The sequence below is a fragment of the Aethina tumida genome, chromosome 1 (assembly GCF_024364675.1).
Source record: "Aethina tumida isolate Nest 87 chromosome 1, icAetTumi1.1, whole genome shotgun sequence".
Classification (NCBI taxonomy): Eukaryota; Metazoa; Arthropoda; class Insecta; order Coleoptera; family Nitidulidae; genus Aethina; species Aethina tumida.
This window is the reverse complement of record NC_065435.1, coordinates 45,171,794-45,185,340: the sequence shown is the minus strand read 5'-3', so window position 1 is coordinate 45,185,340 and position 13,547 is coordinate 45,171,794. Positions and strand designations below refer to the sequence as shown.

The 13,547-nt window shown below is 30.7% G+C and overlaps 1 protein-coding gene across 2 annotated transcripts in view; it reads right to left on the bottom strand.

Annotated features, from left to right (window-relative positions):
- The window catches only part of LOC109609133 (nephrin-like), a 199,636-nt gene that overhangs the window by 70,257 nt on the left and 115,832 nt on the right, over window positions 1–13,547 (bottom strand). For both annotated transcript variants that reach the window (XM_049961438.1, XM_049961439.1), the window contains one exon: window positions 11,208–11,516. In XM_049961438.1, coding sequence (XP_049817395.1) covers window positions 11,208–11,516 — 309 coding nt within the window. The remainder of the gene's footprint in view (window positions 1–11,207; window positions 11,517–13,547) is intronic.

Below are 13,547 nucleotides of genomic sequence, written 5' to 3'. Positions count from 1 at the left end.
TTTAATTAATATTAATGTGAAGTGCGAAACGAGTCATTTTTTTTTCCACCCCTAAAAATAGTTTTATGCCCGCGTAATTAGGTCAGCTTTCTCGTAAACTAACCCGCCTCCGTTAATTTATTATTTTTAATTAAAACATTTGCAATTAAATGGTGAAGTTAGTTATGTAGCTGGGCAGACTGCCTGGCGGTGTTATAAAGAAATTTAATTTTATATATTTTTCGAGGTTTTAGAGACAACGTATTGTTTGAGACTCCCAGCGAAAGAAAATAAATGGCATGAGGGCGAAAAGTTTTTAATTCACAACGTGTGTAATTGCATTAGGATAATTTAAAAACCAAGAAGGGAACAATTGGTTCAGGTAACTTGCGTCCGTCAGATCCTCTACATCGTCCGTTAATTATCGGGCACATAGATCCAATCTAAGGGTGTAAATGCATTATGTTTAACTTTAAGGCGACGAACAATAAGATTGGAAACTAACGCGCTCACCATTATAATAACGGAATCAGCCGAAAGGTTGTCTTGTCGTTGTGCCGGATTGGACTGATGTAATTAATTAATTTACTGCTTTGTAAAAGATTAATTCGGTTTCGCCGTGTCCAGGATAGTGTTACTTCGGCGTTGTTTCAAATAAGCAAACTAAATGGGTTAATTAGAGGAGTTTCTGCTAATCATGTGCTTTATTCTATTTGTCTCGGTGCCCGTCGAAACGTATAAATTAGAGAAGTTTGTTTAAAAATATCATCTCTATGAATACGGTCTGGTTTTAATTAGTCTGTAAACCAGTATCTCACCAATTATAAACATGATAAACATACTTGTGTTAATTCTACTAATTATTTTTATTTGCAACTGCCAGTTAATTAATTTACAATACTAATTTTACTTCTGCGAACTGAAAATATTTGAACTGTTTCACCATTAATTAAATTCTCAACGTACATTTTAACACAAATTAAGTCATTATAGATTTAATTATATCAATTTGACATGAAATATTAAAATTTTTTACATATTACAATTTTATTATATAATATTATATTAATTTTATAATTATTAACACATTTCATCAAGCTTAATAATGAATTTTAAACATATAATATAAATTTAATAATTTGCATAAATTCATTTTTTACTTTAACATTTAATTCCACTGCACATTAAACACAACAAAAATTGTAAAGGTATTAATTTCGTAAATTACTGTTAACAAAAATGGAATACAATAAATTGCACCACCGTTACATACATTGTGCTTAGAGGAGACGAAAATGCTCTGTCTGTTTCAAACGCTCATATTTTATTAGTATCGCGAACTTCAAAATTTAATTCATTTACTGAGTGGTGGTTCTCTAGCAACCGGTTACAATATTATATGGATTGGGTTTACATTTTGGATACATTTGAGTTTAAAACTTAATTAGACTTTGTGATACAAATATGGGAGTAAAACATACAGCGAAATTTTGTTTTGAACCCATGTCAAATGGAATTAATTGCTTTATGAATGTCGAGTCGTTTCAATTGTTCAATTTTTTTAAAATAACTCAGCCGACATAAAATGAATTGAATAAAGGCGTGTGAGCAATGGAAAATTTTATGCGACTCATGTTTTTGTTCAATACAATATTAAATTAAATGTGTAATTTTATACCTCTGTATTTAGGTATATATTTTTTAAATTGTATGTAGTTCGTTTGAATTTTCAACAGTAAAACACAATAAACCTTTTTAGTTGTTTGAATTTTTTAAGGTGCAAAACATGAAAATTGAAAATTGGTCCGTTGTTGGCGGGTCGAGTGTGCCCATCAAATCAGGAAACGGTACACAGGACCGTAATCTAATTTGAACGGGAACAAGGTAATAAATCCCGGGGTCAGTGGGCATGAATTAAAGTTTATGTGCAAGCAACATTGACATTTGATTTTGGTAAGTGGAGCAGGTTTGATATCTTGCCGTACGTACGGCATCGAGTCTCCGGAAGGTTTCAACCGCCTTGAGGCTTTGTGTCTAGAAAAGATGCTCGGATAGATAGGAAGTCAAACTTCCCTTTTCTGATCAGATAACCGTTACTGATGGGCCGATTGGCATGGGGGAAAGGTAAAACCCATAAATTGGTTTATTAATTTGAATCGGTGAAACTGAAGGCATTGATTTGAACAGGAAGGAATACATTATGGTGTATTACATATTTAAAAAGGATCCATTTCAATAACTTATATTTAGCTTCACAGTTTTGCTTTAAAATGTCAGTTATTCAATATTTTAAAATAACGAAAAACTTAAATACGATGAATTAAATTTTGAGAATCAAAGTGAAAGTTTTATAATTATTTGGCCTTTTAAATGAGTGTAAAAAATATTTTTGTTTAAGATTTATTTGTACACCTTAGAAAATCTGATAATATGTATTGGTAAATTATAACAAGTGGCCCATAAACTCAAAATACCCTCATGTAGCAAACTACATTTTTGATATGAAAAATTTAAAATAAACTACGTGGAACATATTCACACACTTATGATAGATTTGAAACAATAAAAACAACATTTTCGTTTATAATTAACGTTTTTAATTTTTTTTGTTGTTAAAACAATACTCTATACGAGTTTTAGATAGATAAAACTGCAATAAAAATTTCAATTTGTGTGTTAATTTTTTAAATTGTAATTTCACTTTTGTTGTTACAGGTTAACTAACACCAGTTTGATTAAAACCAATTATTTTATGAATACATATTAAAGGGGATGTTTCTGTTGCAAAATAAATATGTTAAAAATACAGGGTGTTAAAAAAATAAATGTTCATGTGTTCCTAAATAAACGGTTTTGGAGATGTTTTTGTGATCATTTTTTTTCTGAAGCACTGGTGAACTTTTCTTTATTGTTACGAAACAAGGAGTTGAGTATTAAGTAAATACTTAATGAACATATGTTCGGAATTGATTGTTTTTGGAGATACCGAATATTATTTTTTTATATCGTATTATATACGTAAAAAAGAAATTTTTGCTTTTGTTTCGACTCGGGAAAATATGACATTATGGTATCTTAGAGGATTTCTTGAGTCTTGATATTTTTTTATCACTGAATTAATATTTAATAGTAAATAATTTTTGTTTATAAAACTATAATGCCCTTTATTTAAGTAATTTTTTTAACGTGGAGGACGTAGTTGTATCGGATACGATACTGCCAAATTTTTGTCAATAAAAACAAAAAATCAATAAAAGTAAAATAATCCTCGATATCTCCAAAATGTTTATTTATGGGAACATATGCATTAAGACTTCGTCATATTTTAGGCGGAAAAGTTTGCGACACATTTTTCCACGTTTTTTATATTATTTAAAATTATTATCATGAATATGCTTTTAATTGTAAATTTACTTTATATTTTAGTTGAAAATAATTTTTAATTGAAACGTCACTCATTTTATCTTTGACTTTTTGTGAAAGTCCTTTCAAATAAACAAATACAAATGAAAATAAAATGGTATAAAGTCATTATTCTCACAAAATAAAAAGGGTCAAAGGCAATAAATATCATGCCCGATATAGCAAGGGGTCGTTGTGTAGATCAATCGAAACCAGAAGAAATACCTGTAAATTATTTTACCGACATAAAAAAAAAGAAAAAAAGGCGTAGGTTTATGTATGAGAATTGGAAAAGGTTCTAAACTTATCCAAACAATACCAGAAAAAAATTGATGTCACGTAAATCAAACTGAAATCATGTTAACTAGATTTAGGTGTACAATGCTACATCGTACATTTACTTCCAACTACGTGATTGATACATGGTTCAAGTGGCTAAAAATTTTAACACCATTAATGCCAGAATCTGATTGATAATAAACGGAATTTCAAAACAACTATTCCGAATGATTAAACATTGATTTACATATTATTGGTGTACTGAACACGCATTCATTATCGGAACGTGACCAATGCTGTTAATTTAGTCGCGTTCATTGCGAATTATAAAGAAAAAAAATTAATCATTACATGATTTGCATATTCTCTCGGTGCCATTATTTAAAACGGATTGGCGGCAAAAATTAAAGAATATCGGCTTTGTCAGTTTAATGCAAAATTTCTTAGGGTTGGACACAGGATGGTTGACTCCGGTTAAAGTAATTTTAAGAATTAAACTCTCCTTTGTTTGGAACGTGTCCTGAATAGGCACAAACACAGTTTTTTCGTTCGAAAAATTTGGCTCTAGCAGTTATTCCAAAAATGCTAAACAGCGTGATAAATCAGCCAAATAAATTCGCTACAGCCCACTGTTGACACTCAAGAATGACTTGCTTTAGGGAGAGCTTTGCTTCTTATATGCGTATGTAAATTACAGTTTGTTATTCAAATTTATTTAAATTCCGCACTGCTCCTCTAGGTATTAAAACTTTTTAATTGGTTATTTTAACGTCCTTATTGTTTGAACATTTTCAAAGCCGGCGGAACATGTCAATGAAATAATATTTCAAAACTGGGTGTATCCCGAATGTAAACAATAAATTTTCGCGTTTTAATTAGAAATAAACACATTCGCATGTCCGGCGCTATTAAATATTAACGGCGTATTTTTTTTTTTTTTTCGGCCAACAGTTTCTGCATACAAAACCAAACATGTGAATACCAGCGAATTACTAAAACACAAACATTGTTTTATATACGGATTTAAGCCGGATCTGGTCATGTACACGGGTTCTACTTAGGCGGAAATATGGGTTACATTATGTATACGCAAATGTAAATATAAATGTTTACAAGATATTCGCCAACAATACGTAATGTTTGCTTTAAAAATATAAACGATGTACTCCGCAAAATGTAATTAAGGCCAACAAAAGATGGTGCCGCACAATTCAACTTGACCGAACACACTCTATCTGCGTTCAAACAAGCCGGAACTGAAAATTAGAATGAAAGAAAAAAAAACATTTTTTTCTTATTCTATGCACCACTCACGTAAAGCCAGCGCAGTTATTAAAGAAATATTTTTGGGAAAATATCAATGTCTCTACACGAATCTGATTCCTTCGCAGGGTTTTTTATTTATTTCGCGTAAAGGCGATATATGTGCCCGGAATCTTAAGTGACGCAGAGATTTCTCTGAGCACCATTTATGTGATGACGTATGATTATTTTTTTAATGTCACAAAATATTACTGGCAAACATAAAATACGGTTCATCAATTTCCAAAGGTGTTTTTATCGACATCTACTTTATTATAATGTATTCATTTAGGCGAACAATTTTCACAATATAATTTTTGTTCGGACTCGATAAAATAAAAATAATTGTTACATCGTAGTTAAAATTTGAGCTCGGTTGAGTTTAATTGAAGAAAACTTCGTTCGCTTTCACATAGCGTTCGGATTAAGCATAAAATTGTCCAATTATTTGGCCAATTTACGATAAATTACCATAATAAGTGTAATTAAGTCTCAAAGCCAAACTAAATAACTACATCTAATTAAATCTCTTAAAATAATATTAGTTCGAGATACAATACTTTATTAAAATCTGTATTCGTTACCGAAGTTTTTCACTTTGTTAGAAGTTTTCAAAGTTAATTTAATTTTCTGTTGTTTCAGTGCAAATGCAAATCCAGGATTTTAGTTTTCGTTCCTTTATTGAAACGGTTTTTCATTTAAAATTTGGACTGTATTTACAAATATTACAAAAGATATTTCAATAAAATGTTGACCGACACAATACGATTGTGGGTTTTTAATTTACACAAATAAATATTTAAATATAATACCGTAAATTATTTATAATTTATAACTGAAAATTAAAATGAAACTACTATGTTAAATTCACTGCAGTACATGATAAAACGCTTTGTAACAGCAAATGAATTTTAAATTTATATACATATTTTAATTAACAAATTTTATTTAATAATTTTTGAGAATATAATAAGTTAAATCCACTCGTCGTAAAATTATCATTTCTGGTACAAATTATGAATAATTAAGCGTAATTTATAACAGCGGAGTTGTGATTAATATTAATTCGTCTCAATAATCCTTTAAACAAAAACAAATCGCTTTGTCCTGTTTGAATCCCCCAATTAAGACACCATTTACAAAAACGTATCCGGTTGGGGATATTCGTCTGCTATATCTCATTTAATTAAAAGTGCAGCAACGGAAGGCTGTGGGCGAGGTAAGAGAAGACCGAATGAATTGCTCCGCCGGAAACTTGAAAATTACTTTGCGTCAACTTAGACGCGGTAATGTAGCTAATGTTGATAAGGCCGTTTTTGTCCCAATTTGTCACCACCGTTCCATGACCCTACCGGAGCCTTTTTCTAAACTGGGGGTGGAGGTTCTCGAAACACATTGGGAACAGTCGAAATCCGGGCCATCACGTAGAAGTGATTATTCTCGTTGCGCTGACGTTGAGGGAGCAATAAAAGTTTGATTCCGGGGTTTTACTTCTTTAATACCCTGTGACCACGTGATAAAATAGTTTTATAAGGGAAATCTTTATATTTATTGTGCCCTTGTTGGTCAATAAGCTGATTTTCAATAATATATTCAACTGTTCCAATGAACTAGTCACTTTTGCAAGCAAATTAGCTCCAGTTTTGCAAATTTTGATAAATATCAAATTAAAAATATTTATCAGGGCAAAACGTATGTGTAACAAATATGTAGTCAATTTGTCACCGACCGTATGTACTCAATATTAATTGAAACCTGATATTAAATGAATCTGGTTTGGCATTTTTAAATTGATGATCATCGGATCTAATTAAACAGGTTTTATGACCCCATTATATCATGCTGCAACACAAAATGCCGACAATGTGAGCTTTGCCACCAAAAAACAATTCGCAATCGTCGACCCAATGTTTGGCTATAGTAATATTTTTTATAAAGTGCATGTGTTCAGTCATTTATTTCAATGCAGTGATTGGATGCGCACCAAAATATATATTCGAGATTTATCAATGCGTTTAAGTCAACTAAAAATTTGTATGGTCACGAATTCTTGTCAGCAAAAAATATTTAACTTGCATATTTAATAACTTCAAAAACCAACTAACTAAAATCTATATACTTGTCAATTTTTGCAATAAATTTACAACTTTTTATTTAAAATTTTGCAGGATGACTTTCCCTTCTAAAGAAATGAAACGAAATTTAATGAATTTATTTCATTTGACTGTTGTTCCGTACTGTATAATGACTTGGTCAGTCCTTTGAGAATCAACAGTTTCAAAGTAGCACATAGTAGCCTACAACTTGTAGCTATTATATTTAACTTGTTGAATATGAAACTTATATGACATTATAAGTTCTTTAAGAAACCAATCTTTCCATTCTCATTTACGGTGGCTGAGTAAAATTTTAAAGTAATTTGAAGTAGTCTTTTATAATTATATTACATGTTATGCAACCATTGAGTTTCCCTGGAAAGGAAAACATGTAAATTAAATGTCGACGATTTTTTAATTTAGAATCGGCATTAAAATCACGTTTACACTTCGAGTTTATTGAGAGGAAGTGTGGAGATCTACGGCCCATGCTTTACAATACATTTGCCAGCCACTTTATTGAGAATTAACACTTACAAAGTACAAAGTTCTGGCCGCTGCATAATGTTTAACTTTGTGGTGAAATAGCAAACTTATATGACCTGTTTAACATTGTGGAGTCTCTAATAAACTTCAAACGATTATACCACGTTGCTAGTAATTAATCAATATACCTCTTTAGATACACATATAAATAGTACGTCTAAATTTAAATTTGATATATATACACAATGCTTGATACATTAATATAGAGTTATTGCCCATATTATTATATCCACCAATTTTTAAACAGTTAAATATTAAACATTTGATATAGCAAATTTAAATAATACTTTAGTTTACATAACATTTTCTTTTTTAAACAAGGCAATTTGGCATTTGATACATATATTTTTTATAAAAGGGTTTAATTTTGTGTTTAAAAATTGTTAATAAACTTAATCATTAATATTCAATTTCTGGTAAATATATTACTAGACATATTTTTGTTAATAGAATATAGGCAATATTATATAAATTTCATGAACTTAACTTATAGTTATAAAAACACATAAACTTGTGGCGCTCAGTTAATGAAAACTGTATTATGGCTAGACCGCTTTCTTAATTTAGGGTGGGACATTAATTAAATTTGCAATCCAGAGTATATTGAGAGGGATAGGAAAATCTACAGGTCAAGCCTTACAATACATTGGCCGGCCGGACTATTGGGAATTAACACTTTCAAATTGCCAAGTTCTGACTACCGCATAATGTTTAACTTTAGGTAGAATTGTAAAGTTATACGACACAGCCAATGTTTTAGTACTCCAACTTTGCCACATTACAATATTTGCAATTAAAGAACGGTCGTTTTATGTCAAATTAATGTCCATTTATTAACCCGGCTAAAACATCGTTCACTGTCTTAGGTTACAGTAATAGAAACTACTACAATTAAATGTTATTTGTTACACTACAAATTAAACAATATTTATACGGTCAAACAAAAAGTTTAATTACTTGAAAACTAATTAGAAGCCCAATTTTGCCAGGAGTGCAGTTCTTTTTCTGTCGCAGTGGACACAGTTCGAGTCGCATAAACTGGGACAAACTCATTAAAAATTGAATCGGTTTTAAACGAGAAACGCTAAAAGCATACACAATGGCCCATTATTGATTAAAAATCAAACTAATTGCTCGCACCGTTCGACCATACATTATTGCGGTAAGCCCTACTGGAAATGTAGGCATTGTTAATGACGAAGACTTGCGTTTTTCACCTCGAGATTTCCATATTTTAAGCTTTAATTAACGTAAAAGTTTTGTACTATTTGCTATTTAATGACGGAACGAGGAATTGGAAAATAATGACAAGAAACTAACATTAATAATCATAAAACCCTCAAGTTTCATAGTCACAATTTTAAATTTGCTTAAATTCATATTGAATCTAGTTCGAGTATTACATATCTGTAAAAAATACTGATGTAACATATTTTTACCGGCGTTCTAATGAGTTCTATCAGAGTAGCATTAAATTACGGGTGCATACGCCCTTTGTTGTGTATACACAACAAAGTACACTAGCAGCTTATAATTCAGGATAAAAAAGTTGAAAAACAGAAGGTAAAAGCAAGTAAATGGCTTGAGGGTGAAATCATACCTTCCTGTGCTTCGCACATGCAACTTTGTAAATCGCCTTCCTTTATAAATAACTAACAAATTCGTTTCTTTCACGACCGGAAAAGCAGCACTGAACAGTTTTGTTCCGTGATTTTGATCCAATTTGGGATATTGTATTTACATTAGAAACTTTTTGAAACTATTAATTAGTACTCACTTTGGAAAAAATATTTTTTTTTTAATCAGACGTCAACATGGAGTGATAAATTGTATTTTCATCCAGCACTTTCGAGTTTGGTGATTTTGTTGTTGCCGCAGCTTTGTCATGTGTCAATCGATTTCCAATTAACAATTTTAACGGGATAATGTTACTTCTGGAATAGTCCTAAATCTATTCCTATCGGTGCATAATGGCCTTTGATTTACAGTTAAAGTTGTAAAGATAGACAATGAGTTTATAGTACGAGTGGCCTCTATATTTCGCCACCGACAATGCTTTGATGCCAGATAATACCCTGTCTACCAGTATAAATCATTTCAGAGCTGATTAATACAATTTTCGCTTTACAGGTTTGTATAAATAAATTCAATATGTAATAGCAGAATTAATACGATACAAATACAACTGCTCGGGAATTAATGAGATTCCATTCTGCTGAAATCGCAAATATCCAATTCATGGCACATTCTATTATTACAAAGATTTGAAATCCGATAGGGGGTTTTAAAACACGACAAGCAAGACAAATGTACATTTATGAAAATGAAAGGTCTTGGAATGAGCAAGAAATGTACTAAGCAATCAGATTAGTTTGATTAATTTTTTTTTTTTCGAATAAATTATTCACAAAGCAATTTTAATATTTTTATTTAGCAATTTTTAATTAACATTAGGATTCATATTTTACGTTCATGATTTACTTGAATAAATTTTTGTTATTAACGTTTAACATTTTTATTTCAAACAGTATTTATTATTGGATTAAACTGTTTTATACTCTTTCCAACTATGCCATCTTTTAGATTTAATTTAAAATATTTATTTAGTAGTTGATGCTATATTGAATTTGACTTCAGATTGTATTTCATTTTCTTACTATAATACGAAAAACTATACACATGATCTTGTTTTCTTTGAAATGTGCTTGAATATTTTTATTCAGACTTTTCCTTCATGTTAAAAAGATTATTATATATAAATAATAATGTTTACTATTGAGATCTAAAATACGATAGAAGAACCAACACTTCCAACTTTTAAACCAGTTAAACTAGAATAGAATTTCATGATGTTCAACAAATAATTGATTTTGAAGGGACTAGCGGATAAACAGTTTTTAAAATAAAAAACATTTTCTTAAACGTGACTTAATAATACTAAATTATTTTCTCTATATATTTTTAAATTGTGTTTATAATGATAAATTATTTTTTCAGAAAGAATACGAAATTTAATTTTAATAAAATTTTACGAAATCGGTTTTAATTTGGGCAGTTCCATCGAAAATCGCAAATTGCGCATATCCACAACGGTATATTTAATTGAATTACTTTATCTCGCGGACAAACAATACCTATCGGTCAGATGAAAACGGCGGATCGGTCCGGCAAAATCGAATTCCATCATGATATATCGCCGTCGATTAGGGGCAAAATCAAAAGTGTATTGTGCGCGGCTGAGCCTCGAAACTGGCGGGACCTTTATTGTCACACGTGTCAGTGTTCAAATTGAGGTATGTAAAATTCGGCAGACGACCGCGATTGGCAGCTCGTTATTTTATCAATACATTAAACCAATCAACTCACAATGTAGTGGTTATCAATATGCAAAATATGTTTGTGATGCATGGATACCAATTAATTGAATGGAAAATCGATAGAACCGAATGGCATCCGTTGTATTATGGAGTTTTTCTGATACTAATAAATTCACCACCATTCCTATAATGAGTTGTAGTCCGTTTTGATTAAAAATAGTTGTATGGGTTATTAGCTAACGAAAAATTGTTCAATTGCGGTTACAGTTTGTTGGACTTTACGTACCTTCCACCAGGTGATTATGGCGGGCGGCCGCGAGCCTCGACAACGGCAGGTGATGTTGTAGCGGCGGCCGGCGCTGAACTCCGGATTGTTGCCCAATAAAGCGACGTCCAATGGTCTGAGATACATGTCGATGGCGACACGGACCATAAGGGGCGGCTGCAGTTTGCTGTTGCTGACGCGGCAGCTGTAGACTGCCAAAAGGTGCGATCGTGTCAGCTTGTCGATTTTCAGGACGCTCTGGGCTTTCCTTCTCTCGGGGAAGTATTGTGTTTCGTCGGTCACTAGTGCGTCGTCACGTGACCAGGAAACCTTTAAACAAATTCATGAAGGGTCATTCCGGTTGTTTAAAATAAAATTGATTATCATGTATACTATTACAAAATAAATTGTCCGTTATTTGGCACAAAATTGGATATTTCAAAAAACGGATTATCCATAAAATAATATTTTATAAAATTGTTATACGTAAAATTGAATTACATGATTAAATTTTTAACAAAATAAAAATACATTAAAATCAATTTTATTGAACATTACAAAAAAATTTATATAAAACGATGTTCCAGATTGTGCCATATTTAAACAACAATTTTGAAAGTATTTTATTTCGGAATTCGAAATGTAATATGAGAGTATTGATTTCATTACTTGTTCACAAAGTTAATTAATTATTACGAAGAAGGTAACATGTAATAAACAAGAATAAATTAGAAATATCACTTATAATTAGTTCATGATGCTGTATTAAATAACCTTTTCGCAGTTATTAGCAATTTTCTTACTATTTAATGAGGAAATCAAATACCAACGTTCATAATTGTATTTTTTAATTTATTTTATGAATTTCACACAAAGGAGCGCCCCACCTTGTAAAATGAACAAGAATTAGTCCATGTACAAAGGGATCCTTTTATTGCATGTAATGAAATTAATCGAAATTGAGAAGGAAACTTTTTGCAAGTCGGTAAAATATTTCTACTTCCTACATAATAAGATTAAATTATCGGAAATAATTAAAATGAAGTCGCTGTATAAGAAAAAGTTTATGAAAGAAGGGGAGCCCTGGGATTCAAATTAATTGATGCTGTTTTTGCTAGCAGCATTATTAAATTTGTTGTTTGTTTCTGTCTTCTGTTAGAAGATTGATTGTCTGAATTGTCTCCACGAGGTACATTATTTATTGGTTGTTTTCTTATTTTTTTTTTTTTAAATAAAACAACGTCTATGATTATAACTTAATTAAATAAACGCAACATCAAATTAGAACTTATTTTGATAAAATCAAATAAAAATTAATTTGAAGAAAATTGACTGCACTCGTAGAAATGCTTTATAACCACATCTAGAAGCCGTAAAATATATTTGAGCATTTTAGTCGGACAGATCGATTCTCCGTCTCACGAAAAGGGTTAAGGTTTGTTTTCAGTTTAAATGAGCTTTTTGAAAAACGGACGTTTTCGCCCCAATCCCGTCGAAAATTCCCCCGGTTTCATTTCTCTTTGTGTCGACGAACAAAATCACCGTCCATACCAGAATTACAAAATCCTTTTATATGTGTTTAAAATTAATTAATTTACATTTTATTAAGTGAGTATGTGTATGTAATCTGGATAAAATTCAGGAAAACGCTTCGGGGTGCATGTAACATTTACAACGCGTGTATAAGAAGTCTATCTCAAAGGGCCGTAAATTCAGTAGCGAGATTAATATGGAACAACGAAATTTGATTAAGTATTTAAGTACAATTACAGGACAAATTTAATCACATATACATAATATATGAATATATAATTAAAACTGTCAAATATTCTAATATATATTACAATGTGAATTATTAAAAACACTCTAGTAATTTTTAAAAATCAAGCATACAGAAAATATTGATGGTTTGGTTTACAGATCATTTACTTACAACATATTTTTGTTATATGAAAGTTAAGTAGCTTCACTAAATACGATGGATCGATTCTCTTATTGACCAAGTTAAACGAGAAAGTTACTATTGAGTTTAAGCATAGGTGAGTCAAATTCGTTTAGCATTTGAGCATAGTTGACATGTCCTAGGATAAACCAATTTATGAAAATCCCGTGTTTAAAGGAATTACGGCAAAATGAAAACATTTGTTAATACATAAATCGTTTTGCAAAAATTTGATCCGTGATAATCCGTGAAATTTGAATGAATAGATGCAATTTTAAATAGGTATTTTTAAAGCGCGATTTCGTAATGGGTTTTTAAACATTGAAGAGTAATTTACACTTAGATAAAATGTTCACTTTAAATTTTAAATTGCGGTGTTTTACTTAGTTCCTCAAAAGGAATCTACAAGTGAGGAAATA